The following is a 14,304-nucleotide window of genomic DNA, read 5'->3' on the forward strand; positions in this document are numbered from 1 at the left end:
CTGGTAATTTCTTCTCTAACATCTTTCTTGGATACTTTGGGAATCAGTTGAAACTAAGAAGAAACAGGTTATTGATGTAAACCAAAAGCCTCATTTTGCATATCAGGTGTTCACACACACACACACACGCATATATATATATATATATATATACATAAAAACAGAGCTAGATGGTATTTGTGTGTGTGTGTGTAATAGGTGTTAAAATTGCTTTGATAATGGAAAAGTTAACAGATGATTGAACAAAGACAAATAATTTTTACATTGTAATATGTAGGTGGATCTCAGTAATGGTCCCAAAAATCCGAAATATATAGGGGTAAATTTTGTTTGCTAGGAATTTAAGAAATCATATTTACTAAAATATCAATTAATGCATATGGATTTATAAAAGGGAAATCATCACTTTATCTGCCACTTTGGAATCTCATCTATATCTCTGATCAAAGCATAACTACTCTTTGAAAATGAGATATTCTCTTTGCACTTTCTAGATTGAGATCCTTCCCTGTAATATATATTTACATATATTTCGTGTACTCTCTGCTTTCCGTTAATTTCCCCCCAGATGTATTTTCACCTTGACACAACTGGGTCCACGTATTTGAAAACTGACCTCAACTTTCTCAAGTACCAGTTTCTTTAACATTATTTATTTAGTAATAAAAGTAAACAACAGAACATATAGGGAAGATCATATGTAATACCAACATCTTAACACAACAGCTGGAATTATTTTTCAAATCTTCCCTTTTAATCTTTATATTTTATATAGGTGTAATCATAATTTATAAATTAAATTTGCAACTTGCTTTAAAAATCCCAACAAAACAGTCCTGCTTCTTTTGCAACTTATTGAAAGGGACCTAGTCTCTAGAAGAAAATACATGCACACGCTAAATATATATAGTTAATTTTTTTACACAGTATTTTTTGATGCTTGTGTGGAATTATAATAATCGATGGCATCATCAATGACTTTAGAATTGCAGACTGCATTTAGACTTCTATAATAACCCCACATTTATTATTTGTTTTATTTTAGGGAGTGAGTGTGCTAGTGGGTAGAGCAGAGCAAGAGGGAGAGAGAGAGAGAGAGAAAGGGAGAGAGAGAAAGAATCTCAAGCAGGCTCCATGCTCAGCACAGAACCTGATGGAGTGTTCCATCCCACAATGCTGGGATCATGACCTGAGCCAAAATCAGGAGTTGGACGCTCAACTGACTGAGCCACCCAGGCACCCCTAACCCTGAATTTAAACAAGGACATTTTTACTCTCCTGAAGGAAGAATGGATTTTGCAAAAAAAGGCAAGGGCAAGAAAGAGGAAGGGGGAGTATGAGCCCTTTCCAGAAGCTATGAGGTTGAATGTGCCTAAATGACATTAGGTTACAGCATGTTTCCTATGACTGATCTCTCTGTGGTTAATGATTTGGTGTCAACTTAAAAGATACTTACTATTCAAGATTCACATAACTTGCTAGGTCATTCACAGCTCAATATTTATTTTCCCTCATCTTTTCATGGAAAAGAATGACCTCATCAGTAGGAAACTCATGCTTCTCCTTTGGCTTCCAGAGAGGCTCAGCTTTAGAAACTTATTCATAAGATTGGCATATTTTATAAAGACGCTTCTGTAAGGTACGGCCTTTCTTAATCCTACTCTTCACAAGTGTCCAAGATAGACCTTATTTTGGATTCGGCACACTTTACTGCCAGACTGACTGGGTGAACTCTTGAGAGGGGGGGCCCTCCCTCCCTTAACATTTTTGGTATAGTGAAGCATGGCCAGTGACAATGACTTCTTTTGTCATATGGTAGGTAGATATGCAGAGCTGTACTTTGAATTGTGCCAATGACCACGAGGATTTTTTTGCTTGATTTTTGAGCTAAGACTGTCCTTTTCTCCCCTGCCATTTAAAGGCCTCCTCTCCAAGCCCCAGCTACCAGTAAGAATGTGGGTAGAGAGAATGACAACTTAATATTAGAATAAACTCAATGTGAAAGTAAATTTCAAGCGACAGTATACATACATATAATTTTTTTTTTTTTTGTACTTAATCACAACATGGTTCTTCTCAATGCTATGGATGAAGAGATTGCTTTTAGACCCGATTTAAACAATATTGCCCTTTTGGGTTTTAGCACCTCCTCGTTCATACTTGCCTTTTTTTTTTTTTTTAATGGGAGTGGACGTGGTAAGAGGTGTAAATACCGGAGAACGTATTGCTGAAATTGAACCGCGAGGAGGTTGATGTCATGTAGGGTCATACGGGCTGGGGGGTCACCGGTTCCTCTGAATGGAAGCCTAACAGAACGGGCAAGGTCGCCATTTTTAACACAGAGCATGGCACATGGACCGAGCTCAGTATTGATGATCGAGCCGAGGGTGCCCAGCAATGTGTACATGGGCTGCATGGACGAAGTTTGAGACCGGCCGTTGCGCCCTAGTTACCGGCGGTCTATACCAGAAGACTCCGGCGAAGCAAGATTAAACGCCAGAGCCCGTTAAATCCCGTAAGCCTTAATTAACTAAGGCGAAACCTTCGCGACCTGGGCCCCCTCCGCTCCCCAAAGCCGGGTCAACGCCACCAACCGGCGATGGCAAAGAGTCTCGCAGCGGCGAAGTTGGCGGCGCGGCGCAGCCGGCGACCCTCGGCCACCGCGCGCCCAGAGGACGNCCAGACCCGTGCGCTAGCAACAGCGGCGGCGGCTGCGAGGGCGCAGGCTTTTGGGGGCGCGGATGCCCTTCGTGCCGGCCGTCGAGGGGGCAGCGTCGGAGCTCTCCCCGGAGCCCGGAGCCTGGGGGCCGGCGTCGGGGGGCGCGGGCGTGCGAGCCCCCCTCCCCGCGGCTTCGCCTTCGCGGCGAGGCGGGAGACCTCCCTCCCGGTTGGCAGACTTCCGAAGAGCCCCTTATCTTCCCACCACCGGGGATAGCAATCAGGGGTGGTTAAGGGAACCTTCTGCAAGTCCTCGGATCGGGTCAGGCTCCCTCTCGGGGGCGGGAGACCACATTGGAGCATCTCGCCGGGGTGCAGGAATGGAAGACCCCACCTTGCCTCCTTTCTGCAGCGCTGCTCGCGTCGTCTACCGTTAGGAATGAAGAGGAGACTTGTGATGAGCCGAGGAGGTACTGAAAGCCTGATGGCAGAGAAAATATCGCAGGACACAAACTAGTGATCGTGTGGGGGCCACACACGTTTTTGAATGTAATTGGACGAGCGTGAAAGAGGTGCCCTATTAAAAAGCACAACAGCCCTTTAAGAGGAGCAAAATTGAGTTTCCCCATTTTTGCCAAGATTCTGAAGGCTGTTCAATGTATTGTACATTTGGTATAAGATGAGAACTTTCTAAAATACTCGGCCCAAGAGCGTAAACGATGACTACCCCGGTCCTGCTGCCCTTATCTGGACGAAGGATACCACCTCTGAACCTGGGGCCGCCTTCCTTCCCACATCACAGGGCCACCTTGAGACTTTCTGAGAAGTTTATCCTCCTCCTCATTCTAAGTGCCTTCATCACCCTGTGTTTTGGGGCATTCTTCTTCCTTCCAGACTCTTCAAAACACAAACGCTTTGATCTGGGTTTGGAAGACGTGTTGATTCCTCACGTAGATGCCAGCAAAGGGGCTAAAAACCCTGGAGTCTTCCTGATCCACGGGCCCGATGAACACAGACACAGGTTTGTTTATTTCAGAACTTAGGATATTAACATGTGGCAGAGCACTGTATGGTTTATTGCATCAAATCTGTCTTTAAGAAAAATTTTTTTTTCTTTTTTGGCAGTGAAATGTAATTTTCCTTGAGTCCTTAGAGTTGTTATTTCAGAACTGGTAGAATAGAACCCTAGACTGGAAGGGCTCCTAGAGCCTGGTCCAGCTCCTTTGTTTTATGTAGGAGAAACATTTGTGCTCCGAGATGTTGTGTCTCGTTTGAACGTTTGGGAATGGAGGTATGAAAATTTAAAGAAACGATGACATATGCTACGCCTTCATTTATTAAGAATGTGTTGCAGTCAGTCACAGTGCCACCCTGTGAAATAGACCCATTGAATCCTGACTGCGTCTGTGAGTTTGTTCTCTCCCAGAGGGCTCTTATTCTCTGGCTTGTCGTTAAAGCTTAGTAGTGAATTTTAGCTTTTCAGGAAGGCCAGCTGTGGGCAGAATATACCTGTGGTGTCTTAGCACAGAAGTAATCCTGATTTCTGTTATTTTCAGGGACCTGTTTTGGTGCTCCATATGGAATTAGATTAAAAATGTCGTCGCAAATTACAGTCATTTGGTTTTGTGTTCTGTAACAAGATTTGGTTATGTGTCTTTATTTCTTGTGTGAGATAGAATGTGTCAAGGTGTTAACTGTTGCAGTTTGATTGGTTAAAGGGTTCACATTCTTTCAAGTCACCAAATATGAGAGGAGCTCGGGGGTGAGTGGAGCCATACTGAGATAAAATGGGAGCTCTAATGACTGTCTCTTTAAATCATTTTTGCGATTTGTGTCTAAGAGTTGGGGAAAGTAGTTTATTTTTCTCAAACCTCCATTTTTTTAAATTTGTTAAATTCTCTCTTTTCCCTGTTTCGTAAAATAATTTCTGAGTATGTGGAAAAAACCCATGTGTTTGGATTCTGTTTTCATCTGACATTAGTGTTAACTTTTTATGAAGCATGAGGTTTTTGGAAAAGTGGAAATTCAGATGTGAGCCCAAGTTAAATACTTGGGATAATGCAGTGTTGTACTAACAGCTGGTTTTTCCTTTTTCTCAATCTTGTTAATTCATTATTTTCTTCCTGATTCTTTTAACTTTTGGCTGAACCTAATAGAGTAGTTACTTCTAAAATTGTTTCATGCCATTATTCTGTAACCAAATTTGGACTTTTTGCCATCATTTTCATCTTCCGTATTCTTCCATCAGTTTCTTTTATTTTGCCCTTTGCTCTTTGTGACTTGGAGAAAAATCTGATGTGATCTGCGAAGTATGTTGCTGAAAAATTAGCACTGAAAAGTGCTATTTTCCTGGAGAACCTCGTTTTCCATGATTTTTATAGAAGCTCTGATAAATATTTAAAAATACACGGTGTTAAGACTGGCTTCAGATTTTTTTGACGGCCTGCATAAACATTATTTAACTCTGTAATTATAGTAATCTGTCATGTACTGAGCAGTTTTCTTTATACTTTAAATGTGGTCTAAAGGTTAAAAAATGTGCACTAAATGGCAACATTCTAGTTTAAAAACATTTGCATAGAAGAAATCTCAGTTGAGTGGAGTTAAAATTTAAGATTCGAATGAGAAATGAGAATCGATATGTCCATCTTTTTCACGCTTTAAAAAGCCTACTTAGGGGCGCCTTGGGTGGCCCAGTTGGTTAAGCGTCCGATTTTGGCTTAGGTCGTGATCTCACAGTTCATGAGTTCGGGCCCCGCGTGGGGCTCTGTGCTGACAGCCTGTTTCAGATTCTGTGTCTCCCTCTCTCTCAACCCTCCCCTGCTCACTCTCTCTCTCTCTCTCTCTCTCTCTCGGAAATAAATAGAACATTGAGAGAAATTTAAAAAAAAGCCTACTTAAATATCTGAAACAGAAATTCTTAAATTAAGAGGACCTGTGAATGCTTATGCTTGTGTATTCCTACGCAATGCATACACAATGCTTATGCTGATATGCTAATATGTGTATTGCTATCCCTGATTCTTGAGTTCCTGAGTTTGGAAATGAGAGGGTTGGGTATTGAGTTCTCACAGGAAGAGATGGTGGGTGAGCCAGATCCTGAGTTTTGGATAGTAAGAGTCCAGGTAGCAAATGATACTTCTGAGAATTGACTGCAGTCTGTTTAGTTCCTGAATTTAGGAAAGCAAGAATTCACATAGTGAGGGTTCAGGTGAAGTGGGATCCCTGTATTACCTCTGTGCATAATGTCTGTGCTTACATCAGTTTATTTTCATCTTTGCTCTTTATGTTATCGATTGTTGCTCACCATATCTGAAAGCACAGTCTGTACCGATTTCTAATTTGAGCAATGAAATCTATTTCAAAACAGATCATTCAAATGACCAGTTTAAAATGTGAGACATAAAACATCAAGCTAATGTGGAAACTTTATTTTATTTAAAAATCATCCGGAAAGATCATATTTTAACAGCATTATTGGTGCTAAGATCATACGTATTTTGGTAGTTGGTCAAAAACGCGTCTCTCTTAATTTGAAGAATACAAATTGATAATTTATCTCAATTTTGTGTATGTGTAGAAGGGTGCAGGGTAGAGAGATGAGGAACCTTACTGTAATGGATAAGTAATGGAAAATAAATCATGTCCATTATTTCTTATTCACAGTATTTAAGGAGTACTTGTTGAATTGACTTTTCTTTATTAATGAGTTAGCTTAGTATTGTAGTTAGGTGCTTAAGTTCTGGAGTCTTGACGACTGCGTGGGTTCATACCCTAGTTTGTCACTGATCAGATGTATGATCTTAAGTAAATTTTCATACCTTGTGCTTAAGTTGCTTCTGGGTGGCGTTGGCATCTACTTTACAGAGTGTTATGAATGAGATACTATATGCAAAGTGCTCAAAATAGTTCTTAGTATTTAGTAAGTGCTCAAATACTAGGAATTATTATCAAAAATTGTAGTTTTGATTGAATTATTTTAATTTTGAGGCCACTTTAAATACTGTACATGTTTCTGAAACGTTAGATACAGATTAATATTTTAGAAGCATACCAGAATCTCGTTGTCTAAAGGAACGTTTTGTAACCAAAGAAGTTAGTGACAAATGTGTATTGCATGTCTGCTGTGTGTCAGGCCCTGCTTTTTTTTTTTTTTTAAACAGTAAGTATATTATAAAATTCCAGAATTGTCTTCTGGAAGCCAGAAGTTCATTCTCTTTGGTTTGTTTTTTTTTTTTAAAAAAATATAGTTATTGTCAAATTGGTTTCCATATAACACCCAGTGCTCATCCCAACAAGTGCCCTCCTCCATGTCCATCATCCACTTTCCTGCCTCCCCAACCCTCAGTTTGCTCTCAGTATTTAAGAGTCTCTTATGGTTTGCCTCCCTCCCTCTCTATTTTTTCCCTTTCCCTTTCCTCATGGTCTTCTGTTTAAGTTTCTCAAGATCCGCATATGAGTGAAAACATACGTTATCTGTCTTGCTCTGGCTCATATCGCTCAGCATAACACCCTCACATTCCATCCATGTTGCTACAAATGGCCAGATTTCATTCTTTCTCATTGCCCTGTAGTATTCTATTGTGTATATAGACCACACCTTCTTGATCCATTCGTCCGTTGATGGACACTTAGGCTCTTTCCATGATTTGGCTATTTTTGAAAGTGCTGCTGTGAACATGGGGTCCATGTGCTCCTAAGCATCAGCACTCCTGTATCCCTTGGGTAAATTCCTAGCAGTGTCGTAGGGTAGTTCTGTTGTTAATTTTTTGAGGAATCTCCACACTGTTTTCCAGAGGAGCTGCACCAGTTTACATTCCCACCAACAGTGCAAGAAAGTGTGTCAGGCCCTGCTTTTTTTTTTTTTAAACATTTTTATTTATTGTTGAGAAACCGAGAGAGACGGAGCATGAGCAGAGAGAGGGGGAGACACAGAATCTGAAGCAGGCTCCAGGCTCTGAGCTGTCAGCCCAGAGCCTGACATGGGACTCAAATTCATGAGCCATGAGATCATGACCTGATCTCGGACTCTCATGACCAATGTCAGACTCTCAACTGACTGAGCCACCCAGGCGCCCCTGTCAGGTCCTGCTTTAATGGGGCTTCCCATCTAGGGGTAGGATGGGCATTAGATAGATAAATTTAGTTTTGAAGTATGATGAGTGTTACGAAGTTGTCCTCAGTGCTGTCAGAGCACACGATGGTGTGATTTATCCTGTGGATTGGGTTCTTGGACAGGCAGTGGGAATAGGGAAGGCCTTGGGAGGAAGCAGTGTGTGGCTCCGAGACTTGGAACTAGTAGATTGCTGAGCAAACTAGAGACGTGGGGGGAAAGTGGTCAAAGCAGAGGACACAACGTGTGTGAGAACCCTAAGAAAAAAGCCTGGCATCAGTGAGGGTCTGAGAAACGTTCAGTGGGGCTGGTGTAGCGATGCAGTGCGGTGGCTGAAGAGGCTACATGAGAGGTCAGATTGGGCCTCCTCGTTGTTCAGAAAGCATGAGTTAGTTGCCAGCCTTCACATACTGGGAGATTTCACACGAAAGTCTAGGTTTTTGATTTCCCTTGAAAAGATAGGAGGAAAGGGCAACACCCAGGTCTGTATCTTCAGACAGCAGCCCTGAGCTGGACCTGGGCGGCAGCTACTCCCTGTGGAGGGCATGACTTCACCTCGTGCCACTCAGCTCGGCTGCTAGTTGAGTGAATCTAATGAATCTGTGTTTCACCTGGTTGTTGCTGAGTTCAGAATCCCTGGGCTGGCTCCCGGAGAGTCTGTAGTTAAGTATTCTGGTCTTTATCCTGAGCACCGTGGGAAGTCAGTAAAGGGTCTTCATCCAAGCAAGGCGATGCCATAATCACTTTTTAAAAATTTAAGTAATCACTGTGGCTGTGCCGTAAACACTGGATTCGAGAGGAGCAGGAGGAAATGTGAAGTTAGGAGAGTCTAGGTCACAGCGGAGATTGGCTTAGACCACACTGGTGATAATGGAGGAGAGCAATTAGTGGAGAAAAGTGGTTGATTCTGTTAAAGTGTTAAGTTTCACAGAAGTTGATAGTCGATTGAATGTGGGGCTAAGGGAGGAGGAGGAGGCAGTCCAGGATAACTCTCAGTTTCTGGGCGCATAGCTTTGGATTACTAAGACGTGTATACCATATGGAATTAATACTTAAATTTGTATGATTGATTTTATATAAGAATTTAAGATAAAGCATTTTCATGAAACAACCTGTATGTTTCCTTCTATTAAGTGGTTCACAGATAATCTGTAGTTTTCAGATAATAATGTAAAACACATAGTTTGATGTTGATGACCATCAGTTTTAACATCTGTGATTTCAAGGTGACCAAAACAGGTATTGGCCATAACATACATGACTGTTGTTGTAAATATACACTGGATAGAAATAGAGTATCATGTTCATAATTTGTGTACATAATAGATCTATCTAATTAAACTTTCACATATTACCTTCATTTTTGAAACTGACATTTGTTTTATATAATGGCATTGTATAAATGGGCTCTGTGGGTTTGTTTTGTTTTTTAAATATTTATTTGAATTACCACTGTGTTTCATCCTCTAGTCAGGATTTTGTTAGTATGAGTTGAATACTTGAAGGTATGGTAACTTGTGATAGTTTCTTCAAATAGAAAGGACAGGCTTTGGAATTAAAGGGACCTAAAGTTGTATCTTGGTTTTACTCTCGCTAGCTGTGAGACATTTTACTAGACATAATCACTCTTGAACCTGTGCTGGCCAATGTGGTAGTGAAGAGCCTGAAATTAAGTCCTCCCTTAAGAGCAACCTCAGGCTGCACGTAGCCCAGTTCCAGGAAAAGCTTCAGCTGAATCCACCCTCAGGACCACCCTCGGATCAGCCAATCAAAAGAAATGTGTAACATTCCCGTGGTCTGAGTCAGGGCTGGGAACTGCAGGTAGTTACTCTGTACAAACTAGCCAATCACTCACTGCTTGCCTAAACCCCAGGTAAGCCCTTTGAGCTCACCTTATAATTGGTCATTTTCAAAGGATTCTCAAAGGTCATGACTGGGTCCCACCAAAAGTAACGGATGCCTCACGGATACTGAATGGTCGAAACTATAACCATGGGTGTTGTACAATTATGATTGGTGCTTATGTGATGATGCAAAACGTACAACGTGTGCACTGTAACACCCCCATCCCTTACCCCATAAAAACCCTGCTCGCCATTGTTCAAGGCTTCACTTTGCTGCTGCTGCACTGGTAGACGGGTGAGCCCCTGCTCGAGCTTGTAATAAAGACCCTTATGTACTTGCATTGGTGACGGCTCCTTAGGGGTCTCAGGGGACTCACGATTCGGGCACAACAGTAGTCACTAATGACATGTTGCTTTTGAACTTGAAATGGATCTAGTCCAGATTGCAGTGTGCTTTAGTGAGAGTTTAAGATTTTCATGTCAGGATTTGTACTTTTTGCTTGGTTCAGTTTTGCTTTTTATTGCACGAGTAGAGATTTAACATATTGTCATTTTAATTTTAATGTCCTTCCTTATCTCCTCCTTCTTCCATGCCTTTTCTCCCCTTATCCTGTTCTTAGGGCTCTCTGCTGTGTTTGGGGGAAGTTACATCATTTTCTCCTGGAGTCTGCTGGACTTTCCCTTGTAATATATTTACCCCTTTGGTTGGTGGCTATTTTTCCCACTTCTCTTTAATCAGAGTCTGTTTAAAGAAATGTCCATATGTACTTGATATTTATCAACAGTGTGATGTAGATGCCTTGAGTGTGTGTGTGTGTGTGTAAGTGCATTTGTGTGTGTATATGTATGTATTGTGTATATATAACACACACATTATTTATGCACACGTACCTACATACACACATACATATACATGTCTGCTTTTATTGAGTAAAATCCCTTTTCACCTGGGTGGTCGAACTGTGCAGCTGTCAGTGTAATTTCCTCTATTCTGCTGTGAGAGAGTAGCATCTTTAGTTCTCTCACTGTTTTGGTGCTAGGGTACATGTTTATGTAATTCCTAAAATCGGAGTAAGTTGGCTGCATGGACAGCTACTGAGGTTCTTGTTGTCTTGTCCCTTAACCACCTAGAAATCGGGTTTTCATTCTATTTCCCATGTACTTCTCCCATTTTCCAGGACTTGCTCTCCGACTGAGTGTAACTAGTTAGATACTACGGTAAGAGTTGGGAAGAGACTGTGGGGAAAGACAAGTTGAACAGTGAGTGCTCTGACTATGTGGAGGACTCTGACCCATTTTGCCACGGGGACAGACCCTTGGTCTCTGAGATCAGTTACAATTGGGGTAGGGTAGTAGTTTGGTCATTTTTTGTTTCATGAGATGAGGCTTGATTCTGGACAATCCAAGTATGGTTATAAGTTAGTAATGAATTCTTCCAAATTCTGAAATGATGGCTCTGATTTCTTTGGTAGTCTGAGGTTTTATCATTTTCTGCATCCTTCATAGGTATTGATAGTGATTTGGAAGAGGCTGGGTCTCGGGGCTGCTCACCAGGTGACATTCTGTATCTTACTTAGTCTAATTTTCATCCTAAGCCAAGTGACAGTGACCTTGCTTTTATTAGTTCAGCATTATAAAATCACTGAGTATGTCAGTGTATCTTTCATTTTTCTACAAAATGAATAAAATATTAGTATGGTTTGGTGAAAATGGAGAATGGCAAGGTATAAATTCTGATTTTCTTGTCGGTCAGTGAGTGTTAGAAATTCTGAGAGATATGGTGCTCTGGAACTTGACTATTAATATGTTAGCGGTATTTATTGGTTGAAGTGAAATGTTTTAAGGAAATCAGATTTGTTCGAGCATTAGTTTGTTTTCTTTAAAAACTGTAATAGGCTTTCCAAAATTTCTCTTGGGTTTTATAAAAAAGTGTTCTAGGGCTATGAAGTGTTTATTTACTCATTAATATTTCTTGGATTTCCTTATTTTAAAGGATCAAACACAATCTAAGAATATTCCTTCCAATTTAACAATATTGTCTTATGTAGGTGATGTAGCCTCTGTAACATGTAGTTTAAAATTAGATTTTATTTATTTTATTATTTTTAAATTTTTATTTATTATTGAGAGACAGAGAGAGACAGAGCATGAACAGGGGAGGGGCAGAGAGAGGGTGAGACACAGAATCCAAAGCAGCTCCAGGCTCTGAGCTAACTGTCAGCAAAGAGCCCAACATGGGGCTCGAAACTACAAACCATGAGATCATGACCTGAGCTGAAGTTGGAAGCTTAACTGACGGAGCCACCCAGGCGCCCCAGATTTTATTTTTTATCAGCATCACTTATGGTAAATCTATGCTTCAGTTACTTTCAGTGATTTGCATTTAATCTTATTTCCTGATAGTGTTTTCTGATCTACAGGGTTCTTGTTAATATTAATCGTTAACAGCTGAAATTGCCCAGATCCACTTTGAGGCTTATTCCCTTACCTCCCCTCCCCGCAGGTAGTGTTTCTCCCGTGTACTTTGTCTTTCTCACGTGTGTCTGTGATTGCGTGTCTACAGTCATTTGCCTACTTCTCTGTGTCTCCTGAAAGAACATGGGCTCCTGGAGGGCAAGTGACTGGCTTGTATTTATCTTCATATTTCTAGTGCTTGCGGTACACTTGGGCCTTAATAAAAGTATATGCTTGTTGAATAAATGATGTTTCATGGCACGGTGACAAAGTCCCTCAGAGAGGGTATAAACAAAACACAAGGAAGAATGGAAAAGTAAGATGCACAAGTAGGAGGGATGATGTGTTAAAGCAAGGAGCATCCAGTCTTTAATAAAGGCCCTTCATAAAAACAATGTAAGAAGTTAGGAAATAATTCCTGTTGCCCCTGTCTGCAGCATGCTTCTTCCTATAAACGTGCCTACAGTATGCTGCATGCCCGCACATCGAATTTCTCCTTCTTTAGGAAAAAAGGGAGAGAGCAATAAAGCGCATGTTATCGGTGTTTTCATATATTTAACCTTCAGTTTTCACGTCAGACCTGTAGGTTAGGTATCACTAACCTGATTTTTACAAATACAGATATTATAAAATTGTGATCGTGCTGAAAGTTGGCACGAAACTAAACAGCTACAGCAGTCCCCCGTGTCTGTGCTTTTGCTGTCCTCACTTTAGTCACCTGCAGTCACCTGTGGTCTAGGGACAGATGTCTCAAAAATAAACATTAAAAAAATTAAAACAATTTTTCAAAAAAAATGTTTATTTTTGAGAGAGACACAGCATGAACAGGGAGGGGGCAGAGAGAGACAGACACAGAATCCGAAAGCAGGCTCCAGGCTCTGAGCTGTCAGCACAGAGACCGACGTGGGGCTCAAACTCATGAGCCGTGAGATCATGACCTGACCTGAGTCAGATGCTTAACCCACTAAGTGCCCCAGATGCCCCAGAAAGGTTTATTTTGATTGTCATTGGACCTTTGCTGGAACTTTTTACTTTTAGAACATGGCTGTGATGAAGAATTTACAGATTAGGTTTTAGGATTTATTATAAGAAAAATCTCCTTTAAAGGTGATTGATTTCAGTGATCTATCTTGGAATTTTGTGTAGTCTAGAAGGAAGGCATCATTGTATATTTAAAAGAACATTGGGCTTGGGGCGCTGGGTGGCTCAGTCGGTTGTGTTTGACTTCGGCTCAGGTCATGATCTCATAGTTCATGAATTCAAGCCCCACACAGGCTCTCTGCTGTCAGCACAGAGCCGGCTTTGGATCCTCTCTCCGTCTGTCTCTGTCCCTACCCCATTTGTTCTCTCCTTCCCTCCCTCCCTCTTTCTCTCTCTCAAAAATAAACAAACACAAAACAAACAAAAACCCTTCAGCTCAGGGTTAAGAGATAGGAGCTCTAGTTTCAGCGTTCAGCGCATCGCCTGTACTTGCTAGGATGTATTTAGATAAGCTGTTTAACTTCCCTGTGCCTGTTTATGAAATGAGGAAATTGATTGAATCTTTGGATTCCTTCCAGCTCATACATATGAAATACTAATAATTTCACGGAGTAGGGAACTGAAGAATGTACAGTAATTTAAGGTATCACAAATACTATGAAAACAAAGTGTGCTTTAGATAGGAATTAGCAGTGTTATTTTTATATATAAAAATTAAGGTTAAAAATCATCTTATACGTGACTATAATTCATTTATATATTATATAATGAAATTTGTACCAATTTAAAAAGTGTAGATGAATGAAATGCTGTTTTATACATTCTTGATTCTCATAAGTTCAAAAAGTATAATTAAATTATTTTTTTTAACATTTTACATGCTGGCCTGAATGAAGGTAATAGGTATATTTACAGAAGTATTTTCAGGTGTCATTTTTGAGCCCAGTTAACAATTCCATCTCTTAATTTGTTATCTGAGTCTTTGGGGTAGATGCTGTGGAAAACAGGAGTCCCGACTACGCCAGGCCTCAGACCTGTGAAGGCTCTTCCTACTCTTGATGGAAAATTTTCCTTAATTTTCTAACTTTAATCCTGAGAGAGGCCATTGAAAGTGTCATTTCTCTTGTAGTTCCCCTACCTTAACAGGGACTTTAGGGACAAGTTATATAATGAGTTAAAGAAAAAGGATATGAAGGAATCTGGAGACTACAAAAAACAATGTATATTGTTTTTCCTTTTACATTTTTTGACATT

General features: G+C 40.7%; 1 protein-coding gene across 2 annotated transcripts in view; it reads left to right on the top strand.

Annotated features, from left to right (window-relative positions):
• The first annotated feature begins 3,046 nt into the window (after nucleotides 1-3,046).
• Nucleotides 3,047-14,304, top strand: part of MAN1A2 (mannosidase alpha class 1A member 2) — a 171,766-nt gene continuing 160,508 nt past the window's right edge. Inside the window, exons 1-2 of one of the 2 annotated variants that reach the window (XM_077767382.1) lie at nucleotides 3,047-3,128; nucleotides 3,553-3,679. In XM_077767382.1, coding sequence (XP_077623508.1) covers nucleotides 3,098-3,128; nucleotides 3,553-3,679 — 158 coding nt within the window. In that variant the 5' untranslated portion in view covers nucleotides 3,047-3,097. Of the gene's footprint in view, nucleotides 3,129-3,377; nucleotides 3,680-14,304 lie in introns of those variants that run through there. The other variant, XM_077767373.1, reaches the window with a different exon arrangement.

The sequence above is a fragment of the Crocuta crocuta genome, unplaced genomic scaffold, assembly GCF_008692635.1.
Source record: "Crocuta crocuta isolate KB4526 unplaced genomic scaffold, BGI_CrCroc_1.0 scaffold180, whole genome shotgun sequence".
NCBI lineage: Eukaryota > Metazoa > Chordata > Mammalia > Carnivora > Hyaenidae > Crocuta > Crocuta crocuta.